General features: G+C 41.7%; 1 protein-coding gene across 2 annotated transcripts in view; it reads right to left on the bottom strand.

Annotated features, from left to right (window-relative positions):
- Positions 1–18,386, bottom strand: part of LOC125448106 (GDNF family receptor alpha-2-like) — a 297,306-nt gene that overhangs the window by 17,185 nt on the left and 261,735 nt on the right. For both annotated transcript variants that reach the window (XM_048523146.2, XM_048523145.2), the window contains exons 6-7: positions 14,968–15,102; positions 12,331–12,515 (exon numbers count right to left, since the gene is read on the bottom strand). In XM_048523146.2, coding sequence (XP_048379103.1) covers positions 12,331–12,515; positions 14,968–15,102 — 320 coding nt within the window. The remainder of the gene's footprint in view (positions 1–12,330; positions 12,516–14,967; positions 15,103–18,386) is intronic.

Raw genomic sequence — 18,386 nt, 5'->3', positions numbered from 1 at the left:
ATTTCTACAGAGCATCTTGTCAACATTACTCGTCTCTTGGCTCCACAGAGCCGACTCGCCATCTGCAAGGTACAAGTTTGGAGTGTGATGGAATACACCTCACTTGCTGGATAATTGCATCTCCAGCAACACTGAAGAAGCTTGATACCATCTATGACAAAGCAGCCTTCTTGATTGGCACCACATTCACAAACTTTCAATCCTACTTCCTCAGACCTCAGAAGTGCACTGTTGACAAGATACTCTGTAGCAAATCAGTAAGGCTCCTCAGGCAGCACCTTGCAAACTCACATTCACTGTCATCTGGACAGACAAGCTCAACAGATACGTGGGAGCGCTGCCACCTGGAAGTTCAGCCCCAGCCACATAATTGGACTTGGAAATATGCTGCTATTGCTTCAGTGTCACTGGGTCAAAATCCTGATCCCCTCCTGACTGCTTTGAGAGTCTATATGCAGCAAACGGATTGCAGCAGTTCATGATGGCACCTCACTACCACCTTCTCAAGGCCAGACAGGGATAAGTAGTACATGCTGGCCCAGCCATTTCTTGATATCGCATTGAGTTAATTAAATTGGTTGAAGACTGATATCCGACATAGATCATTCAATCATTTGAGGATTGTTGGACTTGGCCTAAATCACTTGCTCGCATTGGAGTGCCACAGTTTGAGAAGGCAACTTACCAACATGTTCTCCGTCGTAACTTACGAACATATTCGCTACCATAACAATAAATGATGGCCTAACAGTAACAGTTGCATTCCAGAGACAAATTCGAACAAAGCCATTATTTAAAACGTGTCTCTTTGACCAAGCTTTTGGTTACCTATTTTGATGCTTCCTTTGGTGACGCAGTGTCAAATTGCATTTCACGAGACTCTTATGAAGCTGAATTGACTGTCCTACTGCAGTAAAAGTACGAAATAAATGCATAATGCTGTTGATGCTTTGCTCTGTCAATTATGCCATCAGTAAATAGAAATAAATGTGTAAACGGCATGCTTTCTGAAGAAATAACCAGTCAGATGTTTGGATCTGTGAATAAAAATGTGCAAATTACCTACATGTTTGGTCTAAGTGAGAATTATTTTTGAGAATTATTCTTGTTTAATTTCCTCTGCTGATATGAATTAGGAATTATTCTTTGATTTCTTTTTGTAAAACCCAATGTCACTGCTTAAGTGCCAGAAACTGACTGCAGATGAAAAATCTCCTATTTATAGAAAATGTTCACCAAAAAGTTACACACTAGCGACTTTGAGAACACCACTGTTTACAGCTGCAAAAAGGTTAGAAGTAATAATCCCAAACCAACAGTTTTGACTTCAGGTTGCATGATGATAAGGCTTGACTTTGGCTTTAAATAATTTGCTTATTTGTGGACATCACCAAGAATAACAAGAGCCCTGAAAACAGCCAAATTATTATTAATACCCAACCAGCTCAATGCTGCACGAGTGAAGGTGAGTACTGAGAGAAAGGCTATTCGATTGTGGGTGAGTAGTAAGGATAGCACTGTCAGGATATACAAATTGACGGGGTATTGCAAAGTTAGAAAGTCAGTGGTGCGGTTGTATTATTAGGAATGCCGCATGTTTTTTTTTCTGGATTTGAGTTTGTAGCATTTTGGATTTCTGAGTTGGTATTTTTGAGGAGATCACTGAAAGGACATTGGAACTTATTTTTAATGTGGAATTTCTTAATTATCACATGTCTTGTGATAACTGTTCGATTATTGGAAACCACTGATCTTCGTTTTCCACTGATTTGTTCCAGTTTCGGTTTTGGATATTTGAGGCGATTGGCAAAAAGCCCGATGAAGGGAAAAATCTTCCCAGTTCAGCTCTCCTTTTTTTGGAAAGGAACCCTTGTTGTGGATCAAGTGCTTTTCTGAACCTTGAGCCAGCTGGTTTTACTTAAGAAGCCTGTGAAAGTGTTTGTGTCTGCAAAGGACTTCAGTGAGAACTTGTGGTCAACAACATCAGTCTTTGTGTGCCAGAACGTCAAATCAACAGTCATCTGAGCAGCTCAAATCTTATTTTTACACCTTAAGGACAAAGGCTTTGTGGCAAAAGTGTTTTTTCTAAATGAACTTCCTTCGACAGAAGTCAACTTTTCTACTTTTTTTTGCCTGAGGTGTGTTATATGATCAAAGATAACAAAGTGTGGGGCTGGATGAACACAGCAGGCCAAGCACCAGAAGACAGAGGGTGGTAGTTGATGGGAAATGTTCATCCTGGAGACCAGTTACTAGTGATGTACCGCAAGGGTCGGTGTTGGGTCCACTGCTGTTTGTCATTTTTATAAATGACCTGGATGAGGGCGTAGAAGGATGGGTTAGTAAATTTGCAGACGACACTAAGGTCGGTGGAGTCGTGAATATTGACGAAGGATGCTGTAGGTTGCAGAGAGACATAGATAAGTTGCAGAGCTGGGCTGAGAGGTGGCAAATGGAGTTTAATGCAGACAAGTGTGAGGTGATGCACTTTGGTAGGAGTAACCGGAAGGCAAAGTACAGGGCTAATGGTAAGATTCTTAGCAGTGTAGATGAGCAGAGAGATCTCGATGTCCATGTACACAGATCCTTGAAAGTTGCCACCCAGGTTGACAGGGCTGTTAAGAAGGCGTACAGTGTTTTAGCTTTTATTAATAGAGGGATTGAGTTCCGGAACCAAGAGATTATGGTGAAGCTGTACAAAACCCTGGTGCGGCTGCACTTGGAGTATTGTGTACAGTTCTGGTCACCGCATTATAAGAAGGATGTGGAAGCTTTGGAAAGGGTGCAAAGGAGGTTTACTAGGATGTTGCCTGGTATGGAGGGGAGGTCTTACGAGGAAAGGCTGAGGGACTTGAGGCTGTTTTCGTTAGAGAGAAGAAGGTTGAGAGGTGACTTAATTGAAACATATAAAATAATCAGAGGGTTAGATAGGGTGGATAGGGAGAGCCTTTTTCCTAGGATGGTGACGGCGAGCACGAGGGGGCACAGCTTTAAATTGAGGGGTGAAAGATATAGGACAGATGTCAGAGGTGGTTTCTTTACTCAGAGAGTAATAAGGGAATGGAATGCTTTGCCTGCAACGGTAGTAGATTCGCCAACTTTAGGTACGTTTAACTCGTCATTGGACAAGCATATGGACGTACATGGAATAGTGTAGGTTAGATGGGCTTGAGATCGGTACGACAGGTCGGCACAACATCGAGGGCCGAAGGGCCTGTACTGTGCTGTGATGTTCTATGTTCTATGTTCTTAGGAGCACAAAAGCTGACGTTTCGGGCCTAGACCCTTTATCATAAAAGGGGGATGGGGAGAGGATTCGAGTTTTGAATAATACAAGTTGGATATTAACAAATTCTGCACCTTCATTGAATAGGTTTTAACTTAAAATATATATTTAGTAAATATACTTGGTCAATTCATCTTTTCATTCAATGGGTCTGGACCCTGCGAAGTTTAACAGCATCAGGTTGAATCTGGGCTAGGAAACCTTGGTTTCCCATCTTCGGGCCAGTTTTAGCGTAGGAAACCTTCTGCAATGCCAACCCATCGACCTCCAGACACTTCAGGTTATGAAGTAGTTCTGCTCCATGTGTAACACTGTTGAGCAAGCACTGAGGGCAGTATGGGTGCAGAAAAGTACTCTGTGTGGGGAATTTCAATGTCTATTATTAATAGTAGCTGAGTAACACCAAGCTGCTTAAGTCCCAAAGGACATGCCTGCCGGATTGAATCTACAGTAGGTGTTGAGAGAATCCACAAGAAAAATAAACTTAAGTATCCTCATCCTCCTCATCACTGTGCCACAGTTGTAACTGTCTGTGATGTTATGAGCAAGAGTGACCATTGGGTAGTGCTTGTGGATGCAAATTTTCATCTTTACAATAAGATAACCCCCCGTCAGGTCACATGACATGAGCATGTGCTAAATGAAATGGATTTCAAACAGATCTAGCAAATCGGAAAAAAGCCATGAGGCACTGTCGCCTTTCAGTCATAGCAGAACTGAATTTAGCAGAAGCTGTAACCTCATCATTTGACATATTCCACATCCTAGTCTTGTCCTCAAGCTGGAAGATCAACCCAGCTTCAATGAAAATGACAGGAGGGCAGTTAAACCTGTAAACAAGGTGTCAACCATAAAACTATAACACAGGGCTCCTTGTGTGCAACTTGTATGCAACTTGTAATCGGATTACAATCACATCGAGTATTATGATAGGCAAGGCAAAATGAACCCACAATCAATGAATCCGATCTGACCTCTGTAATTGTGACGGTGATGGACAATTAAATGAAGGAGGCACCCAGTACATTGTTGCAAACCTTGTATTTTGCATCCATGTTCAACCAGAAGTGCTGAGTGGATAGTCCATCTCAACCTCCTCCAGAGTTCCATTTTCACTCCACCACTAGTTTCTAGCATAATGGACCTTCAGTCAATTTGAATCACTCCACATTAAATCAAGAAACAGCAAAGGCTATGGATTCTGACCAGTCTGGTCAATGATATTGTGTTCGAGAATTTGTCTTGCCCACAGCCAAGCTGTTCCAGTACAGCTCCAACACTGGCACCAACCCAGCCATGTGGAAAATGAACAAAGAATGTGCTGTACACAGAAAACAGGGCAAACATTGTATTTTACATGCCAGAAGTAGCAGCAGACATACCTGAAGATGAGGTGTCAACCTGGTGAAGACACCAAACAGGATTGCTTGTATACTAAACAGCAAAAACAGCAAGTGATAGATAGAGCTAAACGATGCCACAACCAACGGATCAGATCTAAGCTCTGCAGCCCTGCCACATCCAGTCGTGAATGGTGGTGAACAATTAAACAACTTACTGGAAGAGGAGGCTCCACAAATATCCCCATCCTCAATGATGATGGAAGAGTCCAGCATTTCAGTGAAAAACATAGACTGGAATATTGGCAGCAATCTTCAGTCAGAAGTGCCGAGTGGATGATCCATCTTGGCCTCCTCCAGTGGTCCCCAGCATTACAGATACCAGTCTTCAGCCAATTCAGTTCACAACGTATGATATCAAGAAACAGTTGGAGTCACTGGATGCTGCAAAAGCTACAGACCCTGACAATGTTCCGGCAATACTACTGAAGATTTGTGCTCCAGAACTTGGTGTTCTCCTAGCCAAGCTGTTCCAGTACGGTTATAACACTGGTATCTACCTGGCAATGTGGAAAATTGCCTAAAGATGTCGCGTACACAAAAAAAAGGACAAATCCAACATGGCCGATTGTCGCCCCATCTGTCTGCTGTCGATGATCAGTAAAGTGATGGAAGATGTCATCAACAGTGCCGTCAAGCAGCACCTGCTCAGCAAAACCCGCTCAGTGATGCCCAGTTTGGGTTTCCCCAGGGCCACTCAGCTCCTGATCTCATTACAGCCTTGGTTCAAACATGGACAAAAGAGCTGAATTCCAGAGGCGAAGTGAGAGTGACAACCCTGAATATCAAGGCTGCATTCGACCGAGTGTGGCATCAAGGAGCCCTAGCTAAACCGGAATCAATGGGTATCAGAGGGCAAATGGGTATCAGAGTGGCTGGAATCATACCTGACACACAGGAAAATGGTCCTGGTTATGGGAGGTCAATCGTCTCAGCTCCAGGATATTTCTGCAGGAGTTCCTCAGATTAGTGTCTTCGGTCAAACCATCTTCAGCTGCTTCATCAATGACCTTCCCTCCATCATAAGGTCAGAAGTCGGGATGTTTGCCAATGATTGCACAATGTTCAGTGCCATTTGCAACTCCCCAGATACTCAAGCAGTTCATGTGCAAATGCAACAAGATCTGGACAATGTCCAGACTTGGTTTGGCAAATGGCAAATGACATTCGTGCCACACAAATGCCAGGCTGTGACCATCACCAGTAAGAGACAATCCAACCACCACCCCTTGACCTTCAATGGTGTTACCATCACTGAATCCCTCACTATGAACATCCTAGGATTTATTCTTGACCAGGGACTCAACTGGACTCACCACATAAGCACAATGGCTATAAGAGCAGGTCAGAAGCTAGGATTGCTGTGGCAAGTAACTCACCTTCTGACTCCTGAAAGCTGTCCACCATCGACAAGGCACAAGTCAGGAGTATGATAGAATAATCCCCACTTGCCTGGATGAGAGCAGCCCCAACAACTCTCAAGATCCTTGACACCGCCAGGACAAAGCAGCCTGCTTGATTGTCACTAAATCCACAAGCATCCACTCCCTCCACCACCAACACTCAGTAGCAGCAGTATGTATTATCTACAAGATGCACTGCAGAAATTTGTCAAAGATCCCCAGACGGCACCGTCCAAACCAACAATCATTTCCATCTCAAAGGTCAAGAGCCACAGACATTTGGCAAACACCATCACCTTCAAGTTCCTCTCCAAGCCACTCACCATCCTGAACTGGAAATATATTGCTGTTCTTTTACTGTCGCTGTGTCAAAAACCTGGAATTCCATTCCTAATGGCATTGTGGATCAACCCACAGCAGATGGACTGCAGCGGTTCAAGAAGGCAGCTCACCACCACCTTCTCAAGGGCAACCAGCGATGGGCAAGAATTGCTGGACAGTCAATGACACCCACATCCCACAAATTAATTGATTAAAAAAATGCAAACCCACAAGTTTTTCAAACATTGTTACTTATTCATAGAATTTGGGCGTTGGTGGCTGGATCTGCATTTATTGCCAATCCATAATTTCCAGGAAGGGGCAGTTCAGAGCAGTGGATCCAAATCTTTTCAATATAAGGCACTCTTCAATGAGACAAACATTCCTCCAGCAAACCCACACTTCTCGCCTGAATTGATTTCTCATCAACTTCACATTTATTTGCATATATAATGGTTATTGCCTTACTAGAGAGGTTTACAACATAGTGCATACAAGAATCTAAAGCATTAAGGTTTGACATCCACTGGAAAAAATATACTATCTTTATTTACGGGCGCTAGTACATTTTCAAAATCTGTTCAACTCAACTGTTTTATTATCTTCTGTCTGTAATGAGGTATTCACTGCGGGGACAAGTGGCATTTCCCATCCATGAAAATGCAACAGCCAGATAGCTCTCCTTGTACTATCTCTCAACAGTTCCTCCTACTTTGTTCTTTCGGATCAGATATTTAATCTTGTGAATTAATCTTTTGACAAGAAATGTTTTCATTTCTTCTTAGAATTCATTGTAAGACTCAGATCAATGGCTTAACGAAAAAGAAATTCTGAAACTATTCACTGTAAAATCTATGCTAATGTGGAATGTGTCCAGGCAGGCAGCCCAGTTCATCAATTGTGCACAGTTTCTTTGCATCCCAGAGATATGATCTGTGATCATGCTCATATCAAATGTTTGAGTCTGCATGTGTAAAGACATGCTGCATAATGAGCAAATTTTCCATCTTCTGCGCATCTGCAGTGATCAGTGTCCAAGCATGTGTGGTGCTGAATCCCTGCACATGCATGGTATTGGAAGTCTGCAGGAAACAGTGCTGCTTCCCAAAAATTTTGTGGCCTTACCAGGGCACACCATTTGAAAACCTCTGGTTTAGAGAGAACCACGGTGCTGTAGGTCTGAAGTTATATGTAGATAAGACCAGGTAAGGCTGGCAGATTAAAAGCAAAATACTGCAGATGCTGGATATCAGAAACAAATACAGAATTTTGGAGGAACTCAGCAAGCCTGACAATATCTGTCAAGATGGAAATAGCGATGACATTTTGAGTTTGGCCAGACTCTGCTTCTGAAGAAGTAGAACTCAATGAAAAGAGTCACAGAGGACTAGAAATATTAATGGTTTCTCTCCACAGTTGCTGTCAGACCTGTTGAGTTTCTCCAGCATTCGCCGTGTTCATTTTAATGAAAAAATTCAACCCAGCTTCTGCAATTCTCTCAACCCTTTGATTGGTTTGAATGTTTCTCTGTTGGTGAATGTAGACAAAAATCACGCAGACAATTAGAATCAAATTATCTGTGAATAATTAACAAGCACCTGTGGAGCATAATTCAGTTGATTCTCAAAGTCCCCAGCATAAGACATGAACATGAGTATAGGATTCTTCAGCTGATTGCCTCATTTCTAAACTGTGAATACAAGAAAATACAGTATTTCTCAGTAATTTTGCATATTTAGCCAGAAGTTCATTAGAAAATCTTTAAACGTAAGCAGGAATATCCTAGTTGAAGCTGGGAGCTGTGTTGTTGAAATTTTCAAAGACTGCAGTTACCAGAAGAACAAATCCATGATTTATCGGCTAGTTATGTAAAAGCTATGTATGCACCATGAGCTGAGACGTCAGGGATCTTAGGATGTTACTGAGAACTGGCAGGTCTAATAATGGGACTGACTCCCTTCTGCACCTCCTCATGACTTCCTCTGTCCTGACCTCAAAGCCTAGCCTGATGCTCATGTCAACATTTACAGCCCTGGCTGTCTATCAGTGCTTCGATTAAAGTTCATTCGTTTATTACGTGACTGTGCAGTAAGTGCAGGCAGCTTTTTTTTAACTTTATTGCACAGGGATTGGATTACAAAAAATGAAGCAATGTTACAATTTTACAGGGCCTTGGCGAGACTACATGAAAAACACTATGTGAAATTTTCATCTCTATATTTAAAGATGAATATACTTGAATTGGAACTAATCAAGCAAAAATTCATAGACTTTTCATAGACTCCCTACAATGTGGAAGCAGGCTGTTTGGCACATCAAGTCCATACTGACCCTCCAAACAGCATTCCACCCAGACCTGTAACCCTGTATTTTCCATGGCTAACCCAATTAGCCAGCACATCTCTGGATAGTATGGGCAATTTAGCATGTAATCCACCTAACCTGCATGTCTTTGGACTTTGAGAGGAAACCTAAGCAAATGGAGAAAACCAACGCAGGCAATTGCCCAAGGATGGAATCCAGGCCAGGGCCCTGGCACTGCGAGGCAGCAGTGTTAACTACTGAGTCTTGTGGAATTCATTGCCGCAGAGTGCAGTGGAGGCCAGGATGTTGGGTGCCTTCAAGGCAGAAATCGACAAATTCTTGATCTCAAAAGGGCTATGGGGAGAGTGCAGGGAAGTGGTGTTGAAATGCCTATCAGCCATGATTTAAATGGCGGAGTGGACTTGATGGGCCAAATGGCCTTACTTCCACTCCTATGTCTTATGCTCTTATGGTCTTATGGAGTCAGCCTTGATTCCCAGACTGGGAAGGTTACAGCACTGAATCCAAACCATTAGACCACCAGGGAAGTGGACAATGTGGGCATCAATCCCACAACCTCTCGCAGTCAAAGCGAGCACCCTCCCATTTGAGTTAATTCCGTGGCACCAATGCTGCATGCGTAAGTGGGTTGTCCAGTGATGAGATTGTGAATAAATTGGGTCCATATTCCCTGGAATTTCAAAGAAATTGAGGCAGTCTTACCAAAACATCCATAATCCTGAATTTTTTTTGACAGATTCGAGTTTGAGAGGTTAATTCCACTGTGATGGAATGTGAAATGCAAGGTTTCAGGGTAGGGAATGTTTGGCACATTGTCAGGTGAAGGAGCCAATTATGTAAGCCTGAGAAGTTTAAAAAAATGGTTTCACTCACTTGTGATGTTTTGGAATTCTTGACCCAGGTATTTATGTATACTCCATCATTGTATACATTTCAGCTTTTTTCAGTCTTTTAGGGAAACAGGGATATGGGGAGTGGGTGAGAAAGTGGAGTTTAAGTTGAAGTTTGGCCACTATTGTGCTGAATGGAGGAGCAGACTTAATAAGCAGTATGGTCTTCTTCTGTATACCCCCTAAATACAAACTGATTCCACCATGTTGCATGCTGATTCAAAAATGACTTTGAAAAGAACATGAGCTTTGTAATTTGAAGGAATTTTTTTTTTGCAAGACTGTGGGAATAGACCGGGGTGTGAGACTGATTGGATCACTTTTGGAAAGAATCAGCACTGGAATCATGGCCACATTGTCTGCTGTATTGTTCCATAATTCTATTAATCCTGTTTTCATTTAACTTCGTCAAAAATTCTGAAATTGATTCCCTGACATCATGAGAATAAAGTTGGCACCTTTTGAAAGGCATTTAGGATGAGCAATAATGTATGTCCTTTACAAGAGAGCAAGAAAATTTGAGATTCCAAGGGGCAATACCAGCCCAAGTTATAGACCCAAACTAACCACACCAGTTAACTGCTGTCTGTGGCAAGGTGTACATGACATAATGGGCTACAAAATGAATCAGAACAGAATAGTGGAACAAAATACATCCCTCCCTGATACACTCAATGCTTTTTCTGCTTGATTTGAGCAGAAGGCCAATGAATCAGTGTCACCTGCCCCGACAGCCTTGGACGCACTTGTTCCCTCAGGCACAGCTGCATATATCAGATCAACCTTCTCTAGACTAAACCCATAGAAAGCGACTGGCACAAATGGAGTTCGCCCAGCGTGCGCTCAGATCCTATGCAGATTAGCTGGCAGAAGTATTCGCTGACTCTTTTAACCTGTCCTTGCTACAATCTGAAGTCCCTACCTGCTTCAACAACACCACCATCATCACAGTACCGAAGAAAACACATGCAAAGTGCCTCAATGATTATTACCCAGTGGCGCTGACCTGCATAATTGTGAAGTGCTTAGAGAGGTTAGTCATGGCTCACATCCATTCTAGCCTCCCAGCCTGCCCTTATCCCTTGCAATTTGCCTACTTGTGCAACAAATGCCATTTTCCTAGCCCCACACTCATCCCTGGAACAACTGGATACTACATCAGACTAATATTTATTGACTATTGCTGTGCCTTCAACACTAATTTCCCAACCAAACTAATCTTAAAACTCTGAGAACTAGATCTCTGCTCCTTGCTCTGCAATGGGATCCTCGACTTCCCGACCCACAGATCACAATCAGTGAAGACAGGCAACAGCACGTCCTCCGTGACAATCTTCAACACCGGCAACCCACAAGGATGCATACTTAATCCTTTCCCTGTATTTCCTGTACACTCATGGCTGTGTGATCAAACTGTGTCCAAACTCCATCGACAAATTTGCTGCTGACACCACCATTGTAGGCCACATATCAAACAGTGATGAGACAGAATGCAGCAAAGCGAAAGAACACTTGGTGATTCGGTGCAAAGCGATAGAACGCTTGGTGATTCGGTGCAAAGCGATAGAACGCTTGGTGATTCGGTACAAAGCGATAGAACGCTTGGTGATGTGGTGCAAAGCGATAGAACACTTGGTGATGTGGTGCAAAGCGATAGAATGCTTGGTGATGTGGTGCAAAGATAACAATCTCTCACTCGGTGTCAATAAGACTAAAGAGCTGACCATTGACCAGAAAGCAAGAAGGACACACCGCTTTCTACATCACTGGAGCTAAGGTGGTCGTGGTTGACAGCATCAAAATCCTAAGAGTGATGATCACCAACAATCTGTCCTGGACAACTCAGGTTGATGCAATGATGAAGAAGGCACAACACCTCTTCCTCAGGAGGCTAAGGAAATTTGGCATGTCCATCAGGATCTTAACCAACCTTTACAGATGCACCATGGAAAGCATTCTGTCTGGATGCATTATTGCCTTGTTTGGCAACTGCTGTGCCCGGGACCATAAAAAACTCGAAAAAGTTATGAATACAGCCCAGACTATCACACAAGCTAACTTTCCATTCATTGACTCCATCTGTACTTCTTGCTGCTGCAGAAAAGCAGCGAAGATCACTGAAGACCCCTCCCACCCCTGTTACAACTCCTACCAATCTCTTGTGTCAGGCAGAGGATACAAAAACCTAAACATGTGTACTAACAGGTTTATGAACTGCTTCTTCCCCACTGTTATGAGACTTCTAAGTGAACCTTTCAAATTTCAAACCTAATGTTGGTTTCGTTTTTTGTACACCTTGTTTGCGTCTGTAATTCTTGCTCTGTTCACTCACCCTGTTACCTTTGTATATTATGATCTGCCTTTACTGCACGCAAAACAAAACTTTTCATTGTACTTAGGTTTCTGTGACAATAATAAATCAAATCAAATACCCTTGTCAGCAATGGCCACCTTGCAAGAAGGAATAAAACTATTCTTTATGTCCAATCAGTTGGACTTGCAGAGCTAAATACTTGAGGAGCAGGAAACCTGGATGCAAGCTACAATACATTGGCGTTAATAACAGAACCCCCTTTGCTGTCTCCTCTCTCAAAGCTGCATGGACTTTGCTGCCTTGGCATATTTAGTGATCTTTCCTTTACTCTCCATGCTATTACAGGGTGTCTTGCAGTGCTTCTTTCCACATTTGGTAGATGATGCTGTACCTGCAAGTCAGAACACATGTTGAGAATGTTTGCATCATCGGCTGTGGTAATCTCCTTGATGTGGTCGGAAGGCTGAGCACTCTCAATTGTCTTTTCTGTCTTCAGCAGCAACGTGGCCAAAGTAGGCAAGCTGGGTTTCCACATATTTACATCTGTCCCATTGCCGAAAGCTTGCATTGCATTTCCTGCAGAAGAAAAGGCATTTTTTTTAAAGAAATCATTCACATGTTTTGTCACCTTTGTTTATTAACATGAATCTGATCAAGTTACTCTAAAATGCACAGTTGCTTGTTATCTGATGGAAGATTTTCCCCCAATGATCTAAATCTTGTATTTATGAGGCATTCTTAATATACTAAAGTGTTGCAAGGCGCCTCACACCATTTTAGTCAGAATGTGATGCTGGGCCATACAGAGATTATGCAATGGGTCGTAATGGAGGCAATTCGAGAACTCAAGGTTCTGGCAGCTGAAGCACAGCTAGCAGTCATGGAATGATGGAAAATGAGGCTCTGTTCTCAGAGAATTGGAGAGCTGGAGGATATTACACAGGCCAAGGCCCTGAATAGATTTTAAAACAAGAATGATGATTTTAAAATTCATATATTGTTGGATGAGAAGCAAATGTGCACTGCAATCAGGGGGTAATGGATGAACAGGGATTAGGCTCACTAGGATTTCAGCCAGATAAGTTTTTGATGACTCAAAGCTCCAAGGAATACAGATGAAAATACTTTGATTGTTTCTGGATTTCTGTTCAAACTTGGTTATGTTGTCTCCTCTGTTGTGCATCAACTAAAAGAGCATAGAATATAACAGCAAAAAAGCAATGATAAATACCCAACAGTCGCTTGATCACAGTTGGAGCATTGTTTTGGTCACCCAATTATACAAACAATATTAAGGTCATGGAGACTTGCTTTTTGACAAAGACATTGGGAAAAATATACTTGTTTAAATTTTAAAGGTTCCAGTAGAGCTTAACGTTGTTCAGATGTTCTCCTGGACCAGCGCACCAGTATTTGTGTTAGGTAAACTTCCACAGCAAATGTGAACTCTTCCTGACCCCATGTTATTGTGCATTTATTAAAGAGGGCATGGTTTTACATCGCACAACTTTACGCATTTACTGAGCGAGGGAATAATTTTCCCTGTGCAGAGGGAATTTTTACCTGGCGTTTGGAAGGTAGAACTCACCACAAGTTGTGGTTCAGGCAAATATTATCAATCCATTTCAAGGAAATCTCCAAAGTAGATGAGAGGGTAAAGAAGAGAAGGATGTGTTTATTTTATTTTAATTTTATTCACTCACAGAATGTGGACATTATTGGCTGGCCCAATGTTTACTGCTTGCCTCCAGTTGCCCTTGAGAAGGTGATGGTGAGCTGTCTTTTTGAACCACTTTAGTCCGTACAGTGAAGGTCAAACCACAATCCACATGCTGATGGGGTCAGGAGAAGAAGGGTAAGAGGAGGCTCATGTGGAACTAAAATACTGGCATGGACCAAATGGGCTAAATGGCCTGTTTCTGTCTCTGTCACCATAGGCTTGTGGGAAACATTGGGAGACAGTGGTATAATGCTCATGTCCCAAGGGAGACACCCATGGGGGCATGAATTTAATTCCCACTCGCAGCTGTTGAAGTTTTAAAATTAGTATAAAATCTGGAAGTAAAATCTAACCTCAGTGATGACAATCATGAAACAATCATCAGTGACTGTTAAACCCATTTGGTTCATTTCTGCTTTTTAGATGAGGAAATCTGCTATCTTTGTCCTGGCCTACATGTGTTTCCAGACCCACAGCTATTAGGTGAATCTTAACTGCCCTAGCAAGCCATTGTTTCATTGGTATTTCCATATCAGCAATGGATTCTGGCTTTGCTATTGACATCCGCTTCTCAGGAAAGAAAAGAATGAGAAACACTGGGGCTTGGCTGCCAACCTCCACTTGCTCCTTTGCTCTCACCAATAAAGAGCACACAAGCACAAGTTATGTCCTGGAACAGACAGCAAAAATCTTGGCCACTTTTTTCCCTTCTAGTTTAAAATCCTGAACAGTTTACTCTTGTATACAAGAAAACGAAGAACCTGCATTTATGTGACACTTTTTTTATCCAAATTAATCTTAATTTAACCCATAAAATACTTTTGAAGTGTATTCACTGTTGTCATGTAAGGAAACATGGCATTAAAGCTACACAAGCTCCTGTATGTAGCAGTGTGAAAATGACAGGAGAATCTGATTTTATGTGATGTTAGTTGAGAGATAGACATTGGTCAGGACACTGTGGGGAACTAATTTGCTGTTCTTCAAAGATAATGCCATGAGATCCATTAGGTGACACTGGCCATGTCATAGAAAATAATCAAAGATTCAGCGCTACTTTGTCTGAATCACAAAACTTTGAATGATGATCCAAGATTTCAGTGACACTGCCATTGATCTACAGTTATACTTAGCACATTTTCTCTTTGCTGTTGATTGGTTAAGAGTTGAATGCCTAAGGCACTGTCGATAGTTCTTTTATATTCCTTGGGCCTTAGGGACATGTGGATCTTCCAGGTGAAAATGTATCTTGACAGAAGTATAACAAAGGAAACATGTTACTCCATCTCAGTACACTACTATACTTACTGAGGCAGGTGTTTGCTTTGAAATAGTTCAGAAACTTGTCACATTCTTCTTTCTGGTTTCCACTGCCACTGCATGTGCACCATGGGGCCACCACGATGTCAGTTGCGTCAATGTAATTTGGGGTCATGTCACTTCCTATTGAGGAAACGATATACGTTAAACTCAGCTGATTGTGACCTGTCACGTAACAGTTTTGAAAGAAAAACTTTCATTTTCATAAAGCCTCTGAATGTCTTGAGGTGCTTCACAACCAGTCAAAAATCTTTTTTTCAAACTGCATTGTCATGTATGAAACTAAGAAGCCAATTTTCAAACAACAAAGTCCCACAAACAGCAATGTGATGATGCTCTGATCATCTTCTACTTAATATATTGATTGATGGATGACTGTTGGCTTTAGGACAGGAACAAGTATTTGGACATCATTTGGTTCGACTCATTCGACTCAGAATAATTGGTTTTCATTATTTTGAAATGGTTCCTTTCAGAAGGTTCCAAAATAGGCATTAAGATCCTGATAAGCACCAGTCAGGGACCCATTGCCTGCTTCACTTTCGGGCTTCAGATTCCTGAGCACTGCCTGTATTAGTTTTTACAATTGGCATACTTAAGGTTGAATTCTCTATTCAACAACATGGGCCAGGGCCCAAACATTTACTGTAAAAGTCCTAGCAACAATTTTGAAGTTTTCTGCTCTGCCTATTATTGCCTGAATTTGTAAAGTAATTCCATTTAAAGCCCCTTTTGGCAAATGAGGCTTTTCACATGAACTTTTTTTTGTGCAGCATCACATGAGATGCCGAGCTTCCCTGATTGCTGATGAGAGGACAAATGGCAAAATAACCTAAACAGAAGGAATATGTAGTCTCACACAAAGCTAGTTTTGAATATTTATTTTTAAAAGTTGCCTGCAACAATTTTCAGTACTTTTAACTTTTTAGAACCAATCTGACAAATGAGTTATTTTCAGAAGCCTGAAATAACCTGTATTGCAAAAGTGCTGAAAACACCAGGCTTTGGCAGAGACCATAATCTGTCTCACCCTATTTACCTCAATATCCCTGTCTCTGGGAAACGGAGGTGATTAGGGGTGAGGGGAGGGATATGGATTCAGGGGGCGTGGAGGCTGGGCAAGAGGAGAAACATTTCACGATCTTTTTCCATTCCTAGTTCTCCAGCCCTAGCTGGAATGATCACACAGAGTGCAGGAGCATATTTCACATTATTGGCCCCATATGGTTTAACAGCTGCCACAAAGACTAGGAGGAGCACTGGTGAGATATACACATTCTTTAGGCATCAGAGACAAGTTGAAAGGGAAATAAAGATGCCTACATATTTCAGTTTTCATATGACAATCACCATCTTGAAGTGCTGGCAGTAGATTCATCCCTGAAATACAAGGTTCCAGGTTTAAGTTCCATTTCAAGACTTCAGTACAAAAATTCAGGCTGACGCTCTGGTGCAGTGCTGAGACAGTAGTGCTGGAGGTGCTGTCTTTCAAACAAGAAGTTGAACAAAGAACTCTTTCAGCTTCCTCCACTAGCTGTTCAAAAAATTCGATGGCACCATTTCAAAAAGTCATAAGTCACAAAACACCAGATTATAGTCCAACAGATTTATTTGAAATCTTTTGGAGTGCTGCCTCTCTGTCAAATGATATCTGATATCGGGGGCAATATTTGTTTCATAATCATCATCAGAACTGATTGGTCATTTTCACATTGAGTATGAGAGTCAGCTGCACACAGTTGATGGTTGTGCTTTCTATGTCACATAATAGTGACTACATTCGTGCTACTTTGGCTGAAAATCAATTTGAAATATTAGTGGTCATATGAATTATTACATAAGCACAAGTTACTCATCTTTTACATTGTGTGACATTCTTGTCTGTTCATCTATTTTCCTTCCTGCGTCTGAATATTCTTCATTAATCATCAATTCTAGCCAGGGTTTTAAAAGTACAGCTCATGAACAATCTAATGGTGATACAGGAATGAAAAATGAACTTGCATTTGTACATCACTTTTTACATCCTCTGGAGCATTGTTCAACCCATGAACTACTTTATTCATGAATAAACAATTCAGTAACTTGGGAAATGTGGCAGACAGTTTTCACTCAACGAAACTCTCCCAAATAGTAACGAGATCATGACTAAGTGTTCTGTTTTATAATATTGACTGACGGATAAATATTGGTCAAGTTACTAATGATAACTTTCCTGTTATTCTCCCAGAACTTTCATATCCACCCAAGACAGCAGAGGCAACATCACTTAAGCAACTCATGCAAAGTCTGCATCTCCAACAGCACAGCGTACCCTTCACGACTACTTTGGCAGTGTCAGCCAGAGGAACAGGCTCTGAAATAGAATTTGAACTCATTGAGCCCTCCTGCAAAGGCTGCTCAATATGCTTTATGCTAGGGACTCAATGTTTCTTGTTCGTGTCTGTCTGCAGTATATCCTGCAATGCAGCACTGAATATACACACTGTTAATGTTCAGTTGTAACAGGGGAGTAGTCACGTACCTATATTATCAGCCGTGACAATATTGAATGGTAAAACAAGCTTCCTTCTGCTCCTACTTTCTACATTCCTTTGTTTCTATCACTGCAGTTGTGTGTGAGGGGAAGCAGCCTCAAAGTTGTACACAGATGTATCATGAAGCAGCTCAGAAAACGTGGATATATTTCAACGCTTTAACCTATCCACACTCAAATAATAGGTTCAAAAGAACAAAACACAACATGACTTTAAAAATTGAAAAAGATTACAGGAAATAAATTTGTTTCTCTCTAGCATGTTACGATAAATTCATCACACTGAAAGACAAATTTGTATTCTTTTGAAGTATTCTTTCAGAGAATATTTTTGTCTCTGCCAATACCAGCATTAATTGTCTTCATGAGATGTTGAGCCACGTTGAACCACTGGCTCCCTGGAGTATAGGTACGCTCTGTTGTGAGAAGTGTGTTTCAGATTTTGACCCAGCAACAGTTTAAGAATGTGATACAGTTCTAGTTGATGTCAGAACTTGGGTTCAGAAGGAGCTTGTGAATGGTTCTATTCCCACTGATCTGCTACCAAAGCCCTTCTGGATGATCCTGTTATGGCTTTGGAAGGTACTGCTGAAGGGATTCTGCTCAGTTCCTGCACTGCAGCTTGTTGGTACACACTGCAGTCACTGTGTCTGTGGTGGAAAGATTGACTGTTGAAGATGATGAATGGAATACAGATCAAGTGGGCCACTTTGACATAGATAATGTGGAGTTTCTTGAATGTTGTTACAGGTGCATTCAGGCAAATGGACAGTGTCCAATCACATGTTTGACTTGTGCCTTGTAAACGATGGACATGCTTTGAGGATCTGGGCAGTGAGTTAGTAAGGTCAGTCCGGTTAATTTTTTTATC

Source organism: Stegostoma tigrinum, chromosome 40 (assembly GCF_030684315.1).
Source record: "Stegostoma tigrinum isolate sSteTig4 chromosome 40, sSteTig4.hap1, whole genome shotgun sequence".
Classification (NCBI taxonomy): domain Eukaryota; kingdom Metazoa; phylum Chordata; class Chondrichthyes; order Orectolobiformes; family Stegostomatidae; genus Stegostoma; species Stegostoma tigrinum.
The sequence above is the reverse complement of the archived record's forward strand: the minus strand, read 5'-3'. Positions and strand labels throughout refer to the sequence as shown.